This window comes from Centropristis striata, chromosome 9, assembly GCF_030273125.1.
Source record: "Centropristis striata isolate RG_2023a ecotype Rhode Island chromosome 9, C.striata_1.0, whole genome shotgun sequence".
NCBI lineage: Eukaryota > Metazoa > Chordata > Actinopteri > Perciformes > Serranidae > Centropristis > Centropristis striata.
The window spans coordinates 33,832,020-33,851,497 of NC_081525.1; the positions used below are offsets into that span (position 1 = coordinate 33,832,020).

The window sequence follows — 19,478 nt, forward strand, 5'->3', positions numbered from 1 at the left end:
AAATATGATATCTGCCTGATTAAAAGAACACAGTTATATTTTTATATAGTGACATATAGTTTATATTTCTTTATTTTATTTTTTTATTATTCAGTCTGCAGTTCTACAACAATATATTTAATGTTGTATGTATGACTTTTATAGATGTTGGGATGGGAATTGATTAGGTGTTTTTTTTTATTCCAATGTCATTATCAATACTGTCTTATCTGTCTGTGTGATGGATATATTCCAGTGAATTGCAAAAGTCTATAATGGAGTTAATTAGATTCTTTAATGAAGAGTTAATTTGCAATAACTGTTAAAGCCTCAGATTCCCTTTTTGATTACTGAGAGGTTTTCTTAGTCAAAGAAAAAAATCTGCTTAGCGTGGCGCTTGTTTCAGGATATTGCTTTTATTTCCACTCTTAAAATGGTCATTTAAAAGACATAACCAGCACTGTTGTTATCTTTCCTTGTCAAATGAGGCCAAACTATTTCTTCCTTCTTCTTGTAAGTTTCCAGCATACCTAGGCGCTTAAGTTTCACATACTTGTTTTGAATTGTGAAACTGTTAGAAAAACATGCCAGCATTGATGGATGCAACTGATAAGCTCAGAGGAAGGTTTCTGCTTCTCAACTGGAACTGATTATTGATTCCCATCCTTTGCTCGCTGACTGTTCTAACTAACAGTATCCAGCAGCTAGAAGGGGCCCCACTTAGAGTTTTCCTCAGGCGGTACACTGTATAGTACTTTTATGTGGAGGTTGAGGGGGCATTATAGTTGTTATTGCAAAACGTGCCAATGTAAGTGGTCAACAGGGTTCCCTTTCACTCATTTTTTTATTAGCTTACCTCTCCTGACAATGTACCCCTGATTCATGCTTTCTGTAAAATGTTGGTCTAAATGTCACCTCCACACTGCCAGGAATGTCATTTTGGTGGATAAAATACTGAAGCCTTCATTCATTTATAATTTTTTGCCCTGGAAATTGTCAAATTTAATTTAAATTTGAGTCCAGTGCTTGAGCAGCAGACACAGCCCTGTGTGCCTGGCAGCTTCACATAACCAGCAGTCTTAATGATCATATGATGGCAGGTTAAAGTCCTTCCGAGGACCATGAGATCGTTTCTCCAGCTGAATTCCTAGCATTTTCTGAAGGATTTAAGTACTCGTGAGCTATCAAGACAAGAATGGGGTCAGTCAAGAATCAGCCAAGTGCACATACAAGGAATTTCATGAGGCTGTTTACAACATGGTACAACGCAGAAGCTATGACAAGTTGTGTAAATATTTTGTAGTCAAAATTTGAGAAAAGAAGTTTCTTTTTGTCTGTCTTTAGACTTCTATGTCTTTATAAAAATGAGTAGAATCCAAGTAGTTTAAAAACATGTTGCAGAATTGCAAGAAATACACAACAGATTCAAGGATAAAGTGTCTTCTGTCTGTGAAAGACTCTTTGTTGGTATATGTCCCAACATGTCTGCAGGTGTAATTAATGACATTAATAATGACTTCTTACCATTTAGGGTGTGCCAGGTCCAGGGCGCCTGGTATTGTGCACGCTGGCTCTTTGCCTGACTGCGACACTTAAATGGAACAGAGTATATGTTATTAGCTGCATCTGTGCTTTTCATGCTTTGAAGGAATCCTTCACCCCCTAAAACGACCATTTGTATATCAATTGCCCACACCATGCTACCCTGTATTCTTGCCAGTACAAGCGTGAGACAGTTTATGTGGAAGTAGTCTTGCATAGCCAGACCTTTCTCACAGTGTGGGTTATATTTTCTTCACAGCACAATGGTGTTAGGCTGCGTTTAGTCCAGAATGCAGCTATTGTGCACTTGCAAAAAAAGATGGAGAATAAATGGAGAAGAAGGCCACATGAACTAGGCCAGTGGTGGAAAAAATATTCTGATTCTTTACCTTGGTGAAAGTACTAATACCACACCGTGAAATTACTCCACTACAAGTAAAATCCTGCATGTAAAAATGTATTGAAGTAAAAGTACAGCTTCAAAATTGACTTAAAAGTATCAAAAGTAGCATTATGCAGAGTGGACACACTCAGATTGTTTTACATATTCTAGATATACTATCTGATTATTATTATTGATGCATTTATGTAAGCAGCGTTTTACTGTTGTCAACATAGAGCTAACTTTGACTGCTTGATATACTGTTATGTGGTTGTTTATTTCACTTTAAATTGTAATTTTATGTTAAATCTTGACCTGAAAATGAACTACTGACTAAAGCTGGCCGCTTTAAAATAGTTACAATATTTGCTTCTAAATTTTAGCGGAGCAGAAGTATAAAAGTATTAAGAGTCACTGACTGTCATTTTTTTTCATTTGTCTCATCACAAAATCTTTCCACATACAAAGTGTCCTTTCGCTTAGTTTTATCTCCTGTGTTCACCTCTCTGTGTACGCTTCTTCTCCTTCTCTTTCCTGTCTTGTTTGGCCAGTTTGTCCTAGACTTAAGTGAAGTACAAGTACCTCAAAATTGTACTTGAGTACAGTACTTGAGTAAATGTACTTTGTTACATTTCACCTATGACTAGGCAACTATTGGCAGCTTTGTCCAGTGAGTCAGACTAATGATAATAAAATAGTAAGATGTTCGGGAAGTATTGACTGGATAAATGAGACTTGGACTTCACTGAAGGAGTTGTGTGGGAGTTCGTAAATAGTTTTTTTTAATATATATATATATATATATATATTTTTGCTGTTGTTAAATGCAGACTCCATTCACTTTGATTCAGCAAGGACATTTAGGATTCGTCATTCACTGTAGAAGCATGCAAGAAAAATTAAGTTTTCTTAAATAATTCACAAAATAATGAATATACAAACTGAAATTTTCCGAGTAAAGTATTCTTCAAGTACTCTATAAAAGGCCAATATGTCTGCTCTGAAAAAGGCCACATGGAAATCCGGAAAAGAAAAAAAAGACAGAATTATTGTCAGAAATTGAAAATTGTATATGACACATAAATTAGAAACAGTAGAAGTAGAAAATTTGAGGTCTCATTTTTTGACTCAAACAATGGAGACTCTGGGGAGAGTTACTAAAAGCTGACTGACTGAGAGAGACTGTCCGTGCACTGAGCTGACTGATCTCCAACACCACAAGCACCACACCAGAGCCAGAGTCCATGCCACACTGCTCAGGTTTCTCTCTCTCTGCCACTCACTCCCTCTCACTGTCACTCAGCAGCTCCTTTTGAAGATTAAAAGCTGCTGCTGTTTCCCAACTGTCTTGAGTTTGTGTGTCTGTGAGCCTGTGTGTTTTTCAGTCAGCTTCCCTATTGTTTCCTCGCGAGGGACTCAAATTTAACTGCTACTTGTATCTCCAACAAACATCTTTTTAACCTCAACGTTTGACACCATAAACACTTCACATTCTCGTAGCCATTGTTGCCAGTGCTTGTTGAAGCCTCCATGGTATATAGCTGACTGGGCTAAATGCTTTCATACACACAAGTGTGCCTAAAGGAGATTAAGAATTTAAGAAGATTAGATTAATGAACTCATGATTGTAATCTAGGGTTAATTCATTTTGCTGCACTTTAACCCAACCCTCCCTTCCCCCCTTTCAGCCCCGTGGCTCAGAGCCAAACTGATCTGTAGACTTATGTGTGTGTGTGTGTGTGTGTGTGTGTGTGTGTGTGTGTGTTTGTTGGGTGCTAGCATTGTGTAACTGGCCATTAATTACTCCTAGGCAGGCACGCCACTAATCAGACCCCCCGCAATTATCCGTCAATGCCCCCAGCGTTGCAGCCAGCCTCTCACACAGCGTCTGTTGACAGTGACAGTAACCGTCACTCCATTGTTGCCTGCAGACTCACTGTACCACATATTTGTTCGCTCGAGGCAGGTGGTCCTCTCAGTGAGGTCATCCCTTCTGAAACTTAAGGAGAGGGGTCCTCAGAGGGGGTCATCCTCATGCCTCAGTCTCGACACCAAACAGTGCTGAGGTTCTTATGACTTTCTATTTATGTCGTTGGCTCCTGCTTTCCACATGGTGTCAGTTTGAAGTGAATGCTTTATCTGTTTACACAGGCATGTTGGCACAGCAATCTTACAATTACCTTGGAATGACAGACTGAACATGAATGCAATATGTATAATTATGCCACTGATAAAGGGAATATGGAATATCCTGATTAAAATTACACACTGTGAATGCATATTATTCATTTTAAATTGCATTTATTTTCCATTACAGCCTGCAGTGGAGGATCAGGACGAGATAAATGGTTGTTGGAATGTTTTGCAAATAAATAAAATGTTCCCCCACATTTGATTAATACATTTTATCATTCAAACTGCTTAGTCGTGCCAAGCTATAACAAAAACATTTGTCACTCTATTTATCACAGAATATATGTAATGTAATATATGTAAGTAAAAGGTGTATATATTGTAAGTTGCTATTTTTTCTGTATTTATCTACCCTTTTTATCTTGTATATATTGTATATAGGCATTTTGCCTTATTTTACTTTTATTTGTATTGTGTTTATCTTGTTTCCATATATTTATCACTCAATTGAATGTTTTAAAAAATATTATCTTATCTTACTTTATCTTATCATACTTTTACTCATTGTTTTATTTATTATTTACATCATTACTTCTCCTTACCCCACTTCATCATTGCACAGTGTGTTTGTACAGTCATTTTGCAATTACCGTACACCTGTCTACCACTAATATATATTATTTCTTTTGATATTTTCTATATTTTATCCCTATATTCTAACTTTTGTACTTTTTTATCCCTCAGATTCACATTTTACAAACATGTTTTTCTTGCTGTATATTTTGTAGTAGCATTACAGTAGGGAGCCTGAGAACTTGTAACTGTTGTGGATATGACAACAAATAACTTGAAACATGAAAACAAAACAAAGTAGCACAACATACAGTGTGATTGCATTTTAAAAAATAAATATAGACAGACATAACAGTCCTAAACTGGCCGATTGATCGATCAGATACAATCTCAAAACAATGTGTGCATTGAACTATTGAAATAAAAATAATAATTATAATGAAATGCACAGGATCTCTTTATGATCAGTAGTTAGAGGTTTATGTTCGTAGCATAGGAAATGTACATTTGCAAAAACATATTTCTCTGTATTTATTTCTGTTTTAATTTATAATCAAACAAGTGTTGCTTTGTTCATTTTAAGAATGCCTTTCTGTTTTTGAATCCTATTAAAGAGCTTTGAGATTCAGTGGACTATATCGCCACCGTGAGTCAAACATGCGTGTGTTCAGGTGGTCGTTAGGAGGGACGGGTAGGCCTACCGGGCTGTATGTGTGCTGACCATACAGTCTATGGTGCTGACAGGCCGTCTGTGTCTCATAATCATTATAAACATGTGTTTAAATATCACGCATGTTTTGGCAGTGGGATATTTATTGCACTGTAACCCGATCGTGTCTTCGCACTAAAAACTACATTTCCCATGTTGTGGCATCCCCTAGACGGAAGTGACGTATACAGTCTTCCGCCGCTATCAAGGGCATTGGAAACTAACGTTAGCCAGAGTTAGCAGTAGCTGTCTGCACGTGTGTTTATAGAAGATCAATAAAGCTACGGGTTTCGGTAAGAAATGGAAGGGTTCGGTTCAGACTTCTCGGCCGGTGGCGCAGGAGGCAAAGTGGACACCGGGACCATCATGGAGCAAGTCAAGGTCCAGATCGCGGTGGCTAACGCTCAGGAGCTGCTGCAGGTAAACCAATGGACAGCTGCTAAGCTAGCAGCATAAAACTTAACAAATGGAAGGGTGACGTTAAATATAGTGACTTTTATTAGGGATGGTATGAAGAATAGTTTTAATCTTGTCACAACGTTACATGAAGGTATGTTCATTGATGTGTCAGCACGTTCATGAAGCACAGCTCACAGAAACAACAGTTATTGAAATGCTGTTGACATGATGTAACGTTAACATCCACAAACACTGACCCTTTGACCTTAAAACCAGTTTAACTTCAGAGTTATCACAATGTTTTAACCTTTTTTACATGCTTACCGGATGATGATGTTGTGAACTGTCAGGTGTTTGTAACTAATTATTATAAAAATTGTCTTTGTGTTTCAGAGAATGACAGACAAATGCTTCAAGAAGTGTATAGGTAAACCTGGGAGCACACTGGACAACTCTGAGCAGGTAAGCACTGGGCCACAATGAGCAGTTCCTGACCACATGCTCCATATTATGGGGGGCATTTTTCTCCTTGTGCAAGGATTACATGATTCACTTATTGCAGCTGTGACACTCCAACATGTCCAACCGTAAGCAGCTTTACACATCATACTAAAATTAAGACATCTAGCGAGATTCTGCATTAAAGAGACTTTCAATGTTAGGGTCCCTGGATAGTCCCTCCTGGTTGACTCGCTCATTGAAGTGCAGAGAGATTAACAGCCTGGCAGAAAGGAGGCACAGGTGATGGTATGAGAGGAAGCAGATGCTAGGCAGACGAGACGCGTCTTTTTTCGCCAATGCCTGCTCTTTCATCAGTAAGCTGGACAAGATTGCATGGACAGCTGACCTGGTTGCATAAAAACACCCACAAGCTTATTCATGGAGCTCGCAGGCTGCAATTCTCTACTGTGCAGGCTACTGTACACCAAACTCTGCACTTGTCCCTCCTCTATGCTGGGCTATTGGTCTTTGCTGGGATAGAGCTGAATGCTCTGGACCCACCCATTGTAACACTTAAACTCAGAATCTATCCTCAAGTGTAGGTCGTTATCAGTTTTAAGTGTAAACTGGTTACTGTTGGAGATGGGTGTTGATGCTTTAATTAGTAAATCATGCAATGTGTGTGCAAGTTGAATGTTGCCCCATTTTTTTCTTTTAGCATATGGCCAGAAATGACACATTACACCTTTTTTAAAGCGGTCATAAATTGTATTCATATTGCTGCTTTTGTCCTCAGAAATGTATTGCCATGTGTATGGACCGGTATATGGATGCCTGGAACACCGTGTCCCGAACATACAACTCCAGATTACAGAGGGAAAGAGCTCGCATGTGATCATCCCTCTCTTCACCCTTCCCTTCCTCGGGCCGCTGCTTACAGTGAGGCTCAGCACAGTGTTTCCACCAGAGGCCAGGAGCTGTGCACAGGTGTGTCGTGGCAGCAGCGCACCGTCATCATCACAATACCTCACAGACAGACAGGCAAGCAGAGCCTGCAGACTCTAGCCATAACAATGTCTCTGTGGACATTTTCATTTTGCTCTGAGGAACAGTTCAATAATAAAGTTTGATCGTGTTTTTATGTTAAGAATAATAAATCTGGTTAACAAGTAAACATGCAAATGTAAAAATGTAAAAAGCTGCAGTTTACACCTGCATGTTTAAAGAAACTCTAAATTGCCAGTTGGAGTGAACTGAAGTGTGAATTTGTCAGAAAGTATGTGCGAGCCCTGTGATTGACTGGTGCATGAGCAGTGCACGCTGGGATATGTTTTAACTCTGTGTGTCACTGCATAGGGCTGGACGATATGGCCAAAATATTCTACCTTAATTTAGGCCATTTCACATCTCAGTTATATCATGATACAGCATGCTTTCTGGTAATTCAGTTAATAAATCAAAGTCTATGAAATAATCACAAGCCTATTTTTGTAAACTCCATGTTAACAGAACACCATCTGCTTTGATCCCATGTGCAAAGATCAAAACACAAAATATTGTCCCAAAAAAAAATTACCTTAACGCAGTTCTGCCGCTGATTTTCAACATTGTGAGGTAAACAATATAGAAAAGTATATAGAATACACATTTTTATATCATTTTTGATGTATATTACCATATTGCCCTGCCCTATCCCTGAATAGGATAAGTGGTTTTGAAAATAAAGCTATTGATGTGAGTCAACTGCAGCACTATGACTATTTGGAGTAATTATAACTGATTTCTACAGTATGGCTTCAGTAGAAACACTGACACCTTCCTGCCAATCTGCTAAGGTTGAATGTTTCTTGTGATAAAGAGCCTGTATGATTGGGACACGTGATGCCTGTAATAACTGAACTGTGAATAATGTCCCTCTGTCACCACAATTGGTCCTTAAAACACTGTTCATTCTTTTCATTTGTTTGTGCCCCAAGAGAGACTAAACATTTGTGCCTAGAAAATAAGGAGCAGAACAGGAGTCCTTAAGGGACAACACAGGCTTTCCTTAACATGCTTTCACTCTAAAAGACCTACTTAAAATCAAAAGGAAGACTTGAGGAACAACTTGGTGTTTTCACAACCGTGAACCTGACATTCACAAGCCTCCAAACAGTCTGATATCAAAGTACGCCTGGAGAACAAAACTGTTTTGTCTGACCTGTTTTCTAGTTGTCACTCTATCTGCCGCCCTCCACAGTAGTGGGCTTGTTTCAGCAGTGTCTGCCTTGCTGTACACGGGGTAGTGAACCTTTCTCAGCTGCGTGTGCACGGCTTGTCAGATGTCTGGGAACCACAATCCTTTTTTTCTATCCTGCTGAGTTTATGTAGGGAAGTTAGTGACAAATGCTTGTGACCATTATTTTTTTTTGCAGTGTGATTGTGAGCAAATGGAATACTTTTCATGAGAAATCAATAAATCTTGTCAATCAGAGCCCTTTTTTTGCATCTCATTGCTTCAACACAATTACTTAAAAGATAATTCCACTTTTTCCATACAGAACTATATTTTTCCCAGAAAACCCACCTCTCAGTTATAACTTTTACATTGCACCTTTGTCTTATTTTCTCAGAATAGATACAAAAAAAAGACAAGGAAATTTACCGATAAATGAACCAAATATATTATGAGCCCCCACACAAAATGAAAAAAATAAAAATGCACCATGTACAGTTAGGTTACCGGTCAGGAAAATAAATAACTGAAATAAATACTTTCAATCATGCATGTGCTAAGAGAGTGTCCGAAAGCCACAGTTCAGTATTCTCCATATTTCTTCAGTACATTATGAAAGAGGATGGTCCCAGTTGAGATGATTGCACAGTATTACAAACAGCACCTATGACAGCACCTCACACAGGTCATAATGTGTGGCTTTTAGCATGACTTTGGTCCTTGTACAGTACAGTTTTCTGGAGATGTATCAGGAAAATCCCGTCAGTGTATTTTGTCATCTATTTTTCCTCTTCAGAAAGGCAGGTATGTAGATATCCATTTCCTTACAGACGTAACGCGAGTGTAAACCCCTGGAAAACCAATTCGGCCACATCCATGTCCCCAGCTGGTCACTCCAGCAATAAACCACTGGCCAGAGGGCTCACGACAGGTCAGAGGCCCTCCAGAGTCTCCCTGGATGATGGAGGAGAGGAGGGAGAAAGAACAGAAATAAAGCAACCTGAATGCACTGAGGTCTCCGGCATGTATCAGAGAATAAAACACATGATTGAGGATGAGTAAGGAAGCAGAAGAGTAAAGTACAAGGAGAATGTCACTTGGATCGCTGCTGAGATGCCAGGTGCTTTGACCGAGACAGGAATGCATGTGGGTTTTCTTACATAAGAAGATTACAGAGAGGAAGCAGGTGAAAAGGGGGGCTCTGTATTTTTTCGAGGAAAGAAAGTCTACTCTCACCCATCAGATAAGCATCTCTAACATAAGTGCTGCAATGTTCCTGAACAAGCAACACTTGGTTTTCTCAATTGTTATATTATCCAACAAGTACTTTCAACCCATGAATTATTCATTCACTTCGACTTTTTCCAAAAACAAGTCCTGGATACTTCGAAAGACTAAAAGGCAAGATTTACTTTGCTCTGACCTGGTTAACCATCCTCTGTAAAAGATTTATCGGAGCCATGGCCCTGTTTTCTCTGAGCCTCTGAGCACTTGTTTAATCTTGGTCCACAATCTTACCACTCAGGTGCTGCCAACACTGCACCACCCAGATGTCCGGCCCAATTCCAGGCTAGGTTAAAGGTATTTGTGTCACCAAGTATAATGCCCTGTATCTTACCAAGCAGGTGTCTCTGCCTCCCTCCATGGAACCAGCACACATCATGGTAGGAGTCAGCACGTTTCCATACGACTGCTGGCAGTCTGCCTGGTCTATAATGTTCACTGCAGCTTTCTGCAGCAGGTTGGTCAACGAACCTGTTCCGAAGAAATGTCATTATATGAGTGGGTGATGCATTTTTAAAAAAAAATTCTACAAAGACTGATTACAACACTGTTTTTGAAAAGATAAGTTGGTTGTTTAGTTTTTGGGTGTGTTTATGGTGAGCACTACGGACCAAAGTGGTATAATTTAATCTATGGACTCCATTTGTTAATCATGTGGGACCTAGAATATCCAATATATTATGGAGGGTACTTGTCAGAGCAAAATGTTGAGAAATGGCTTAATTGTCTGTATTTATGTATTTATTTTACTATATATGTTTATTTTCCTTACCTTTACTTTTGATTGCCCCTGTTTTAATGGAGGGGAGTTTTCAGAGAAATTTTGTTAAACATAAAACCTCTGTTAATGTGAATGAGACAATCATTAATAATAAAGAGATGTTTTAAAAAAGTATTTTTTCTTAAGGCTTTAGGATCATAACAATGTGGAAGCTTTTGCCCCTCAAATTATTTTTTGCTTTCACTAGACACTTAAAAGTTCCTCTTTAAAATTACTTGTGTATAATAATGTTCCAAGTGTGCAGGATGTTGTAACATGCAACACAATTATGCAATTTTTTCGATGCTTTCTAAGAAATCTGAGCCTGATGCTGATGGGATTAAATCTCTCACCTCCTTCCCTCATGGATCCCCAGCCTGTGATGTAGCACTCTGCATTCTTGAGGAATCGGTGCACCGGGGAGGGGAGACAGACAGACTGGATGGTGTAGGACATGGGGGCCGGGACCACCAGCTCCAACAGAGCCACGTCGTGGTCCATGTTGGTGCCATTGAAGGCTGGGTGTATGACAACCCTCTGGATGGGGATGACCAGGGCTCCTAACCCAGAGCGCAGCACGGATCCCAGGCTCACAGCCCAGTGAGTGGGGCCGGGGTCACTGGGGGTAATAAATGAAGGCAGAAGAAATTAAGTGTTATAGCATTCTCACTACCATTCTGGTTATAATGGGTTCTTTTTGACAAATTTAAATCCAGCAGTACGTTTTGAAGCAGTGTGCCGCTGTGAGTAACCATTTGCTGTGAATGAGTGTGGCGCCACATCGGTGAAGTCTCTGGTACTGGAGGCTGCCAATCCAAGGCCACTCCCCTCTTCGAGCTGTGACCCCACCCACGATCCTTTGGGAGCCCAACGCAGGACGTGCTCCGCAGTCTGAAACAAAAACCTGCATCACATGCATTTCCTTTAAAGCCAGTATGTGCACGTCTTTACCCATATAAACGTACCACAGTTTCTTTCGTCGGCCTGGTTATGGCAGTCTGGGACGCCGTCACACTCTGGGTTGACCTTACTGATGCAGGATGTGGTGCTACACTGGAAATTTCCACTGCAGTTTGACCCTGAAGACAGATCACGTAGCATTGTAAGACAAGTATTTCATTATTGATGTGATCAATAAATTGAGCTCCTTTCAGAATGGCTTTACCAGTTAGTGTTGGTGCAGATGACACATCCATGGCTATGGTTATGGGTACTGGAAGATTATGGAAGACTCCACCTGTCACAGTTACTGGCACAGTGGGAACAGATTGGGAGTAATCATGGACCAAGCTGGGATCTGCATGGCTTAGAATCCAGTTGCGGAGCCTTGTGACGCGAGAATAAACCCCAGGTCTGTTGATCATGGCACAGCCAACACCCCAACTCACCACCCCAGCCAGGAAGAACCTCCCTGGGGCCCCCTCACACACCAGAGGCCCTCCAGAGTCACCCTGCAGGGAAAATACAAGACCTCTGATCCTTTAATGTGAATAATTACTCAGCATAGTGCTGTGTCATGTGAAAAATGCATTAATTTAGTGACAACCCTGTTTCAACTCCAATGAATAGTCTGGTTTGAATGAAGCAGAGTTGTATGAGGTATCCACACTCAGTGGATTACCTACAGTAGATGACAGACAAGACAGCCACGTTTGGGAAAGCCAACTGGAGGACAGGGACGGAAGCTAAGCAATTTACTGCTGTGGACGAGGGCAGCAGCAAAAAATACTGTATTTTACCTAAAAAAAAAGAAGGCTAAGCTAAAAAAAGCCTGACGCATTTTAAGCATCCACTATATTTTCAACACTTTGGCCTGCTGTCAAAAAGCCCTGCAACAAAGCCACCAGACTCCTTTGACAAAAGTAGTTATTTAACTTTGCAAAACAAAGAGTTACTGGTCTACCGCAGCCTCAATTGTTTTGTTTGTTTTTGGTTATTTTTGGTTATATATTATTATTGTGTGACTTTGGTGAACCTGAACACCAAAGTAATGCAGATTGAGACAGCGGTAGAGCAGCATCTGTCACATGTGTTATACACTGACTTTGGATAGGTACCTCTTACAACCCCACTTGAATAAAACTTGATTATCCCTTTAAGTTTTTGTCATAAATTGAGTAATGGGTTGAATCTGAATTCTGTCCATGTGAATTCAATTGATTGAGCTGTATTCGAAGGCTGGATTGAGCCTTTACTAGGGAACAATGCCATGTTTTTCTCTCTGTAACATTGACAGCACACATCGTGAGATGAAAATAACAGTATAACAGCCCACATGCCTCTATTTTTAGGGTGTGAGCAAGTTTAACAAACAGTTTTGACCCTTCTTATAGTTTCAAGATCATAAGTGTATGTATACAAACTTTGCCCTGGGACAAGAAAGTTTTGTAAGAAAATGTAAGTTGATAGCTCGTGCTATTGTAGCTGTCTTATGTGAACCAAGTGACTCAGCACTGACCTGACATGAGTCCACCTTGCCCTGCAGGAATCCGGCACACATCATGTTGTGGGAAACAGCTCCTCTGTACACAGAAGATTTATTGCACACCTTGGAGTCAATGATTTTCACCACTGCCTTCTGCAGTACGGGAGGCACATCCGCTGAATGATAAAAGAGAACAAGATAACTGCATTACTCATACTGATCATATTTCAACATACAATGCTGCATTAACTTTCTCAAATGACTGAAATTAAATGCCATAATTACTCTTTACTCTTTACACTTTAGTTAACGTATATGTCTCCGTTTAAGTCAGACACTATTGACATGATAGCATTGATGACCAAAAAAAGCTCCCTTTCCCTTTACATTCCTTATCTGTTAGCGAGTGGAGGTGAGACTCACCGTTAAACTGGTGCAGTGCGCCCCACCCTGACACCATGCAGCTCTGTCCAGGGGCAAACACATGAGACAGGGAGGGCAAGCACACAGGCTGGATGTAAGAGTTGAAGGTGAGAGGAGTCTCCAGCTCCAGCACAGTGACATCGTTGTCAGTGGTCATGGGGTTGTAGTCCGGAGACACAACCAGCGACTTGATGTTAATGGTTGTGGACTCAGACTCCTCTCCGCTCACTCTACTGGCCCCTACAAGGGCTGTCCACTCTCTGGGGTCGTTGTCCCTAAAATAATAGCACAATTTGTTATTCCCTAATTTTGGAATGCTGTTGTGGTGTAATAAATGCCACTTATTTGGCAGCGGTGGAATGTAACTAAGTACATTTACTCAAGTGATGCACGTAAGTACAATTTTGAGGTACATGCACTTTACTTGAGTATTTCCGTTTTTTGGGTAACTTTATACTTCTACTCCATTACATTTTGAATTAAAATAGATAGATTAGATAGATTAGATTAGATTAGATTAGATTAGATTAGATTAGATTAGATAGATTAGATAGACAGATTAAATAGATAGATCAAACATGATCAATTTGAAGTGATTAGACATTTTTCTTATTCAATCTCATACAAGCACATTAAGTAGTTAAAATGAGCCATACCTTGAGAAAATTAAAACACTGCTTACATAAATACATCAATAATAATAATCCAACAATATATTTGGAATATATAAAGCAATCTGAGTGAGTCCATTCTGCATGACAAGTACTTTTACTTTCAATACTTTAAGTACATTGTGATGCTGATACTTTTGTAGTTTACTTAAATAAGAATGATTTTAGTACTTTTACTGAAGTAAAAGATCTGAATATGTTTTCTTTCTCTTTGCTTTGCAGAGTTATAACTCCTTGGAGACTTGAAAATGATGCGTACCTCTCAAAGCAATGTGCTGCACTGACCAGCCAGCGTTGGTTGATGATGGAGGCTCCACATGTGTGGCGTCCATGGTGCCTCAGACTGACCTGCCATGGCAGCTCCCCTTGGCGAGCATCCTCACCACCCACCACCCGACTCCCCATAGCGGGACGTGTACCACAGGCTGAGGGGAAAAGTTGGTCATCATGTGAACAAGGTGATTTTCTTTTCCCACAGATATCTCACGACATACCAATATGACCTGTCAGTTCCAGTTTATTTTTATTGACCAATAACAACCGAAAAAAGAAAACCGAATCACAAGGCTTAGAAGGACAGTAGTAGTTTGAAAATCATTTACCACAACGAGCTTCATCAGATCCGTCTGCGCAGTCTGGGATGAAGTCACACTCTGGATTCAGTTTGGTGACGCATTCTCCGTTGTCACAGCTGAAGGTGTTGTCAGGACACCTGGCTGCAGAGCCCCAAAAAATGTTAAGGTAAGAGTTACAGAAAAGATACAATGAATAAAACACTTTTTGTAGTATCATTTGTTTTCACATAACAATTATATCCGGGGCAGATGGTGGTGCAGTTCATATTGCAGAGATTTCCAATTTTTCATACTTGTCTGTTTTAAATAAAAACTCACTTGCCGATAGGTACATTGCAGGAAACTATTATACTACTGTAATTATTCCTGCTGTTAATACTGCATGAAGGAAACAAAATCCACAGTCTTCAACATTTCGAGTCAAATCACATATTTGTATTTTTAAAAGTTTTAATTCTTTTGTACAAAATTATCTTTCTTTGTGTCCCTCCTTTCCTCCCTGAGCCATGGTGGAACGACAGTAACAAAAAGAGTGAAACTTTCTCTAAAAAATACCTGTAACTTTGGATGTTTTACCAACCTCATTTGACGGATTAGTAAAGCTCTAAGCTGGCTTCAACATTTTTGCAGAGAACCAGGACTGTGGATTTTGTCCCTCACCTTACACTTGAAAATTGCATCATTAAGGGCTCTCCTCACAGCCAGTATTGACAGCATGTGCAAATTAAGAGTCACAGATAACACAAGTATGTGACTTAACAAGTCAGACTATATGATATTAAAAACACAACCTATTTGGCATTCCAAGACACTGTTAACATATTCTGGAGGATTATTTGCAGGCTCACTTTCATGAGTCTACATATCACTCACCTATTATCTCATCTCCAATAGCATAAAATGATTTCCCACTGGCTCCTAGGAAGGAGGAAAAAGACAAACATTAGACCAAGTGAGGACAGTGGAACTGCTGGCACAATGCATCACACACCTGTGGCCTATTTTTGTCACTCACACTACACAACCCACTTGTAGGACAGACAGTCATCTGACAGTATAGTTTTACTACCCAGTAAGATGATAGCGTTGATCTCTCCAAATCCAGGCACCTCCAGTGGCTGCCCGTGCATTACAGCGCTGAGTCCAGCTCTCAGCAGGTCCTGAATAAAGTTATCTGAATACCGCTGGACCTTGGACACCCTGAAGACCAGTCTGAATGTTGCCATCACATCACCATTAATGTTACTGAGAAGAAAAAACAAGTGTTGCTTAATATTCGAGTGTTTTTTTGCTTGGAGGGACTCATCGTCTTCAGTTCAGCTTTCACTCACCCATAGGCAACAATACTCCAATCAACGTAGTGATGTGATATCGACGAGGCAGTGAAGACATTTTTAATCTGTAAGAAACGGTAATAAGCAATTGAACTTATTTTTAAAGGGAATATATTATGCTGTGCTAAATGTTTTTGGTTTATACTTGTAATTTGCATTTCTACTCGAACATGTTTACTAGCTTTAATGCTTAAAAAAAACACATTATTTTTCATAAAACAATCTGACTTAACGCCTGTCTCTTCAAAACGCCCCCTTGGAAAAACTGCTCTGATAGGTCAGTGTTTCTGGGTCTTCAACATCTGCACACTCATGCACTGTCCATGGATGTATTATAGAACTGGATACGGCATGGCCACTAAGCCTTAAACCTTACATTTTTTTAATAAAGTGGCCACTCATGGTACTGCAGTGCCTGTGCGGCCCGAAAACCATTTTCTCCACAAACCAGCATTATACAAGAGATGTCTGTAAAAATGTTTTCAGGACACCTTAAACTCCAAACAAGATCAATTATGAGCAACTCCCTTTGGACTCCCTCTTTGGCCCTGGCATGCAGTCTTATAATAAATCCATGGCACCGTTGCAGGTGCCATGGATTTATTATTTATTATTGCAGTCATTGTGTTATTGACTGTAACGACATTGCAGCGACCCTTTCTACCTAAATATATATTGTATTTTTGACACAACAGGCTCACGGAAGTCCTGACATTTAAAGAGGCAGTCTCTGAATACAGGCTGTGTGCATTTCTCTGTGGATTAAGTATTGTTAAGTGATACCTTTGCAGTATCTATAAGCACCCAGACCTGCTTTATAATAAAAAATAACTTGGAAATCTTCCTTTTTATGATATGGGACATTTAAAGGAAATGGTGAGCTCCCAACGAGGCAAAAGTCTGCACCAACCTTGGACTTTAAAACTGATGTCAGCACTATGGAAAAACCAGAGTTCTCATCCTGCAGAACTGGATCATACTTCAGACCTTTCAGCTCCACCGTCTCCATAAAATAGTGCTGCTCCTGCACCAAGTAGGCTGGCAATGATAGAGTGGAAATGGTTCATTCTCACAGATAGCTTCATAGAATAATTCAGTTTGTGTATAAAAAGCTAATAAAATTTAACATCTTTATAATGTGTGTAAGTGTGACATTGTGTGGTGAAACTCACCAATGAGCAGGCCCACAAAGACCCCGATAACGAGGAAGAAGAAGAGGAAAGCTATGATGCTGCTCCTGTAGCAGGCAGGGCTGGAGGGAGCAGACGAGGCTCCTGGAGAAGACCACTGCTCCCCTCCTCCTCCATTCTTCTTCTCCTCCATGTTGGATTCACTGCACCAACCTCACAACTCACATTCCACTGTATCCAGTATCATGATGCCCGACAGACAAAATGATCCAGTCCTGGTAAACATACAGTGACAACCAGTGGTGGAATGATGCTAAGTACCAAAGTACTGTACTTAAGACATATGCTTAGAATATTTGCATTTTATGGAACTACGTACTTCTACTCCACTACATTTGCCTCACTTATAGTTAATTACTTTTTCATCCATTTCCTGTCCAGATGTGTTGATTTTGACTGTTGGTAATAAACTGAAGGGTGGTCCTTTGTATGTTGAGAAAACTCTTCTACTTCTTACACTAAATGAACATTTTACAATAATCTTGGATCAGCTGTAAAATGCACCATCACAATACTGAAAACAGAGGTTTTTCTGAAAGGATGAAAGGTTGATTTTTTTTTTTTTTTTGGGAGATGCATGGTTCTCAGAGGACAGCCAAGCTACAAACATGATGGTCTTTGCATTGCTGTAGTTTAAACTACCCAACAGGATATAGAGGCGTTAGAATTAGCAAACACATAGCGGTAAAATGCAACATAAATATGAATGCAGCAGTAATATATAAAGTACTTTTACTTTTCATAGTATTCAAGTATTTTCCTGATAATACTTACAAATATAACTTAAAATTTTGAATGCAGGACATTTACTTGAAGAGGAGTATTTTCAGTTTGGCATTAGTAGTATCTTTACTTAAGTTAAAGATGTGAATACTTCTTCCACCACTGAAAATAATAAGATGTTATTGTAAATTAAGCATTATAGATAATACAATGGGTAAGGCTGTAACAGGATGGAAAACACTAAGAACACATTTAATGTCGTGAAATACGGTCAAATTCATAAATAGGTGTATCGTTTTGCATTATGACAGAGAAAACTGAAAAATACATCTCTCATAAACTTCATTCATATCCTTCAGTGTCCGATAACTACTCAATTATATTCAGTCACTCAAACAAACCAAGTTATATAATTATTGTACGGCGTTCCCCAAAACCCAAAAAGGAATTAACTATGGAAATGTAGCTCACAGGGAAGTCAACGTGTTTAAATGAAAACTCAGATGCCCCTATCAGAAAATAGCGATTATGAACTCGTTGTGACCACAGAAACATCCAGCAGTGATTCTGTTCGGGAGAGCTGCAGCCTGAGACTGTACGGGAGGTGCGTGAAACAGGCCAGGGAGGCCATGTTGCCTGGCGATCACACATCAGATGTGGAAAAATGTCACTCTAAAAACAAGTTAACTTCCCTTAAAAGCGGCAGATAACAGGATTTCAATGAATACTTGGACTCGGTGAGAATATTCACTGCACCAGCAAATTACGCACGGTGACTCCAGGTGCATCACTGCGTGAAGCTTTAAACAATACAGGCTTTATGTTCTCAAGCAAACTCACTCACCTCTTTCTTCTCGCTTTCCTTCACGCTGACATTCACGATATCCCGCAGTATTCAGTGCATGACTTGGCGCACACACGAATAGATGCATGGATGGAGGAAGACGAGGGAGAGGACAGAGAGGTCCGCTATTTGTTCCACCTGCCAAGGGGCGTGCCGCGTCCGTCCCGCAGGTAGCTCACCTTTTCAGTTTACTTTAGGAAGGCGACTCGGCTTGTGAAATCCCCGGCCGACCCTCCTCCCATCGGTCTTGATCCCTCTGGTTACACCTCGATGTGCACAAGCATTTCTCCTGTCACCTCAGAGCTCCAATAATCTCCAGGTAAATAATAAACATCGGCTACTCCTTTACGCGCATTACAGCGAGTTGGATGAAAGTAATGCAAAACTGGACATAAAAGATCTCCTCAGCAGAGATGAGGGCTCCCTCTAGTTTCTGTCTGCCTGTGCTCCATTGACACAGTGACTGAGCAGCAGAGGAGGGGCGAAGCTGCTGGAATTCTGGCTGCAGGTCCGGGGCTCACAACACCTAGCAGACCATTAGGGTCCATTTACCGGGATTACAGTTTCTCTAATCTGTTAAAGTAGATTTTCTGTGAGTTTATTAACCCAATGCACTTAGTTTGACAGTGAGAGAGAGGGTTTAGTTAGATCAAAGCCCATCTTCAGGAGTTTTGATTTTTGCAGTTTTATGATATAATAAAATAAAATAGGAATGACGATTTATCGGCCCAACCTCAGTATCGGCCGATCAGTATTTATCTGATGTGTCACATCAATTTTGTGCTAAATGTTAATTATTTACAGTGGAACTCTTAAAAAACTGTCCTAAAACCGTTCTTTTTATAAGATTTATTTCCCTGACACAAAATAAAATAA

General features: G+C 40.0%; 2 protein-coding genes across 2 annotated transcripts; one reads left to right on the plus strand and one right to left on the minus strand.

The window, feature by feature from the left end:
* The first annotated feature begins 5,511 nt into the window (after positions 1-5,511).
* timm13 (translocase of inner mitochondrial membrane 13 homolog (yeast)) lies at positions 5,512-7,632 on the plus strand. Its single transcript, XM_059341815.1, has 3 exons — positions 5,512-5,738; positions 6,111-6,179; positions 6,955-7,632. Exons 1-3 carry the CDS (start codon positions 5,619-5,621, stop codon positions 7,051-7,053), a joined length of 288 nt encoding a protein of 95 aa, XP_059197798.1. The 5' UTR covers positions 5,512-5,618; the 3' UTR covers positions 7,054-7,632.
* A 992-nt stretch (positions 7,633-8,624) lies between these two features.
* Positions 8,625-18,733, minus strand: tmprss9 (transmembrane serine protease 9). Its single transcript, XM_059341816.1, has 16 exons — positions 18,603-18,733; positions 17,018-17,250; positions 16,756-16,883; positions 15,843-15,910; positions 15,581-15,756; positions 15,385-15,429; positions 14,539-14,652; positions 14,196-14,361; positions 13,266-13,540; positions 12,876-13,018; positions 11,583-11,868; positions 11,383-11,496; positions 11,140-11,308; positions 10,771-11,036; positions 9,992-10,128; positions 8,625-9,327 (listed from the first exon to the last, which is right to left on the minus strand). The coding sequence occupies exons 2-16, from the start codon at positions 17,166-17,168 to the stop codon at positions 9,166-9,168; spliced, it is 2,400 nt and encodes a 799-aa protein (XP_059197799.1). The 5' UTR covers positions 17,169-17,250; positions 18,603-18,733; the 3' UTR covers positions 8,625-9,165.
* Positions 18,734-19,478: the final 745 nt, after the last annotated feature.

Coding starts and splice junctions, on each gene's coding strand:
- timm13 (XM_059341815.1), top strand. CDS start 5,619: ATGGAAGGGTTCGGTTCAGACTTCTCGGCCGGTGGCGCAGGAGGCAAA. Junction 5,739..6,110: donor ACGCTCAGGAGCTGCTGCAG/GTAAACCAATGG, acceptor TTTGTGTTTCAG/AGAATGACAGACAAATGCTT. Junction 6,180..6,954: donor CACTGGACAACTCTGAGCAG/GTAAGCACTGGG, acceptor TTTTGTCCTCAG/AAATGTATTGCCATGTGTAT.
- tmprss9 (XM_059341816.1), bottom strand. CDS start 17,168: ATGGAGGAGAAGAAGAATGGAGGAGGAGGGGAGCAGTGGTCTTCTCCA. Junction 13,541..14,195: donor GCAGCACATTGCTTTGAGAG/GTACGCATCATT, acceptor CTATTATTTTAG/GGACAACGACCCCAGAGAGT. Junction 11,309..11,382: donor GGCCGACGAAAGAAACTGTG/GTACGTTTATAT, acceptor TTTTTGTTTCAG/ACTGCGGAGCACGTCCTGCG.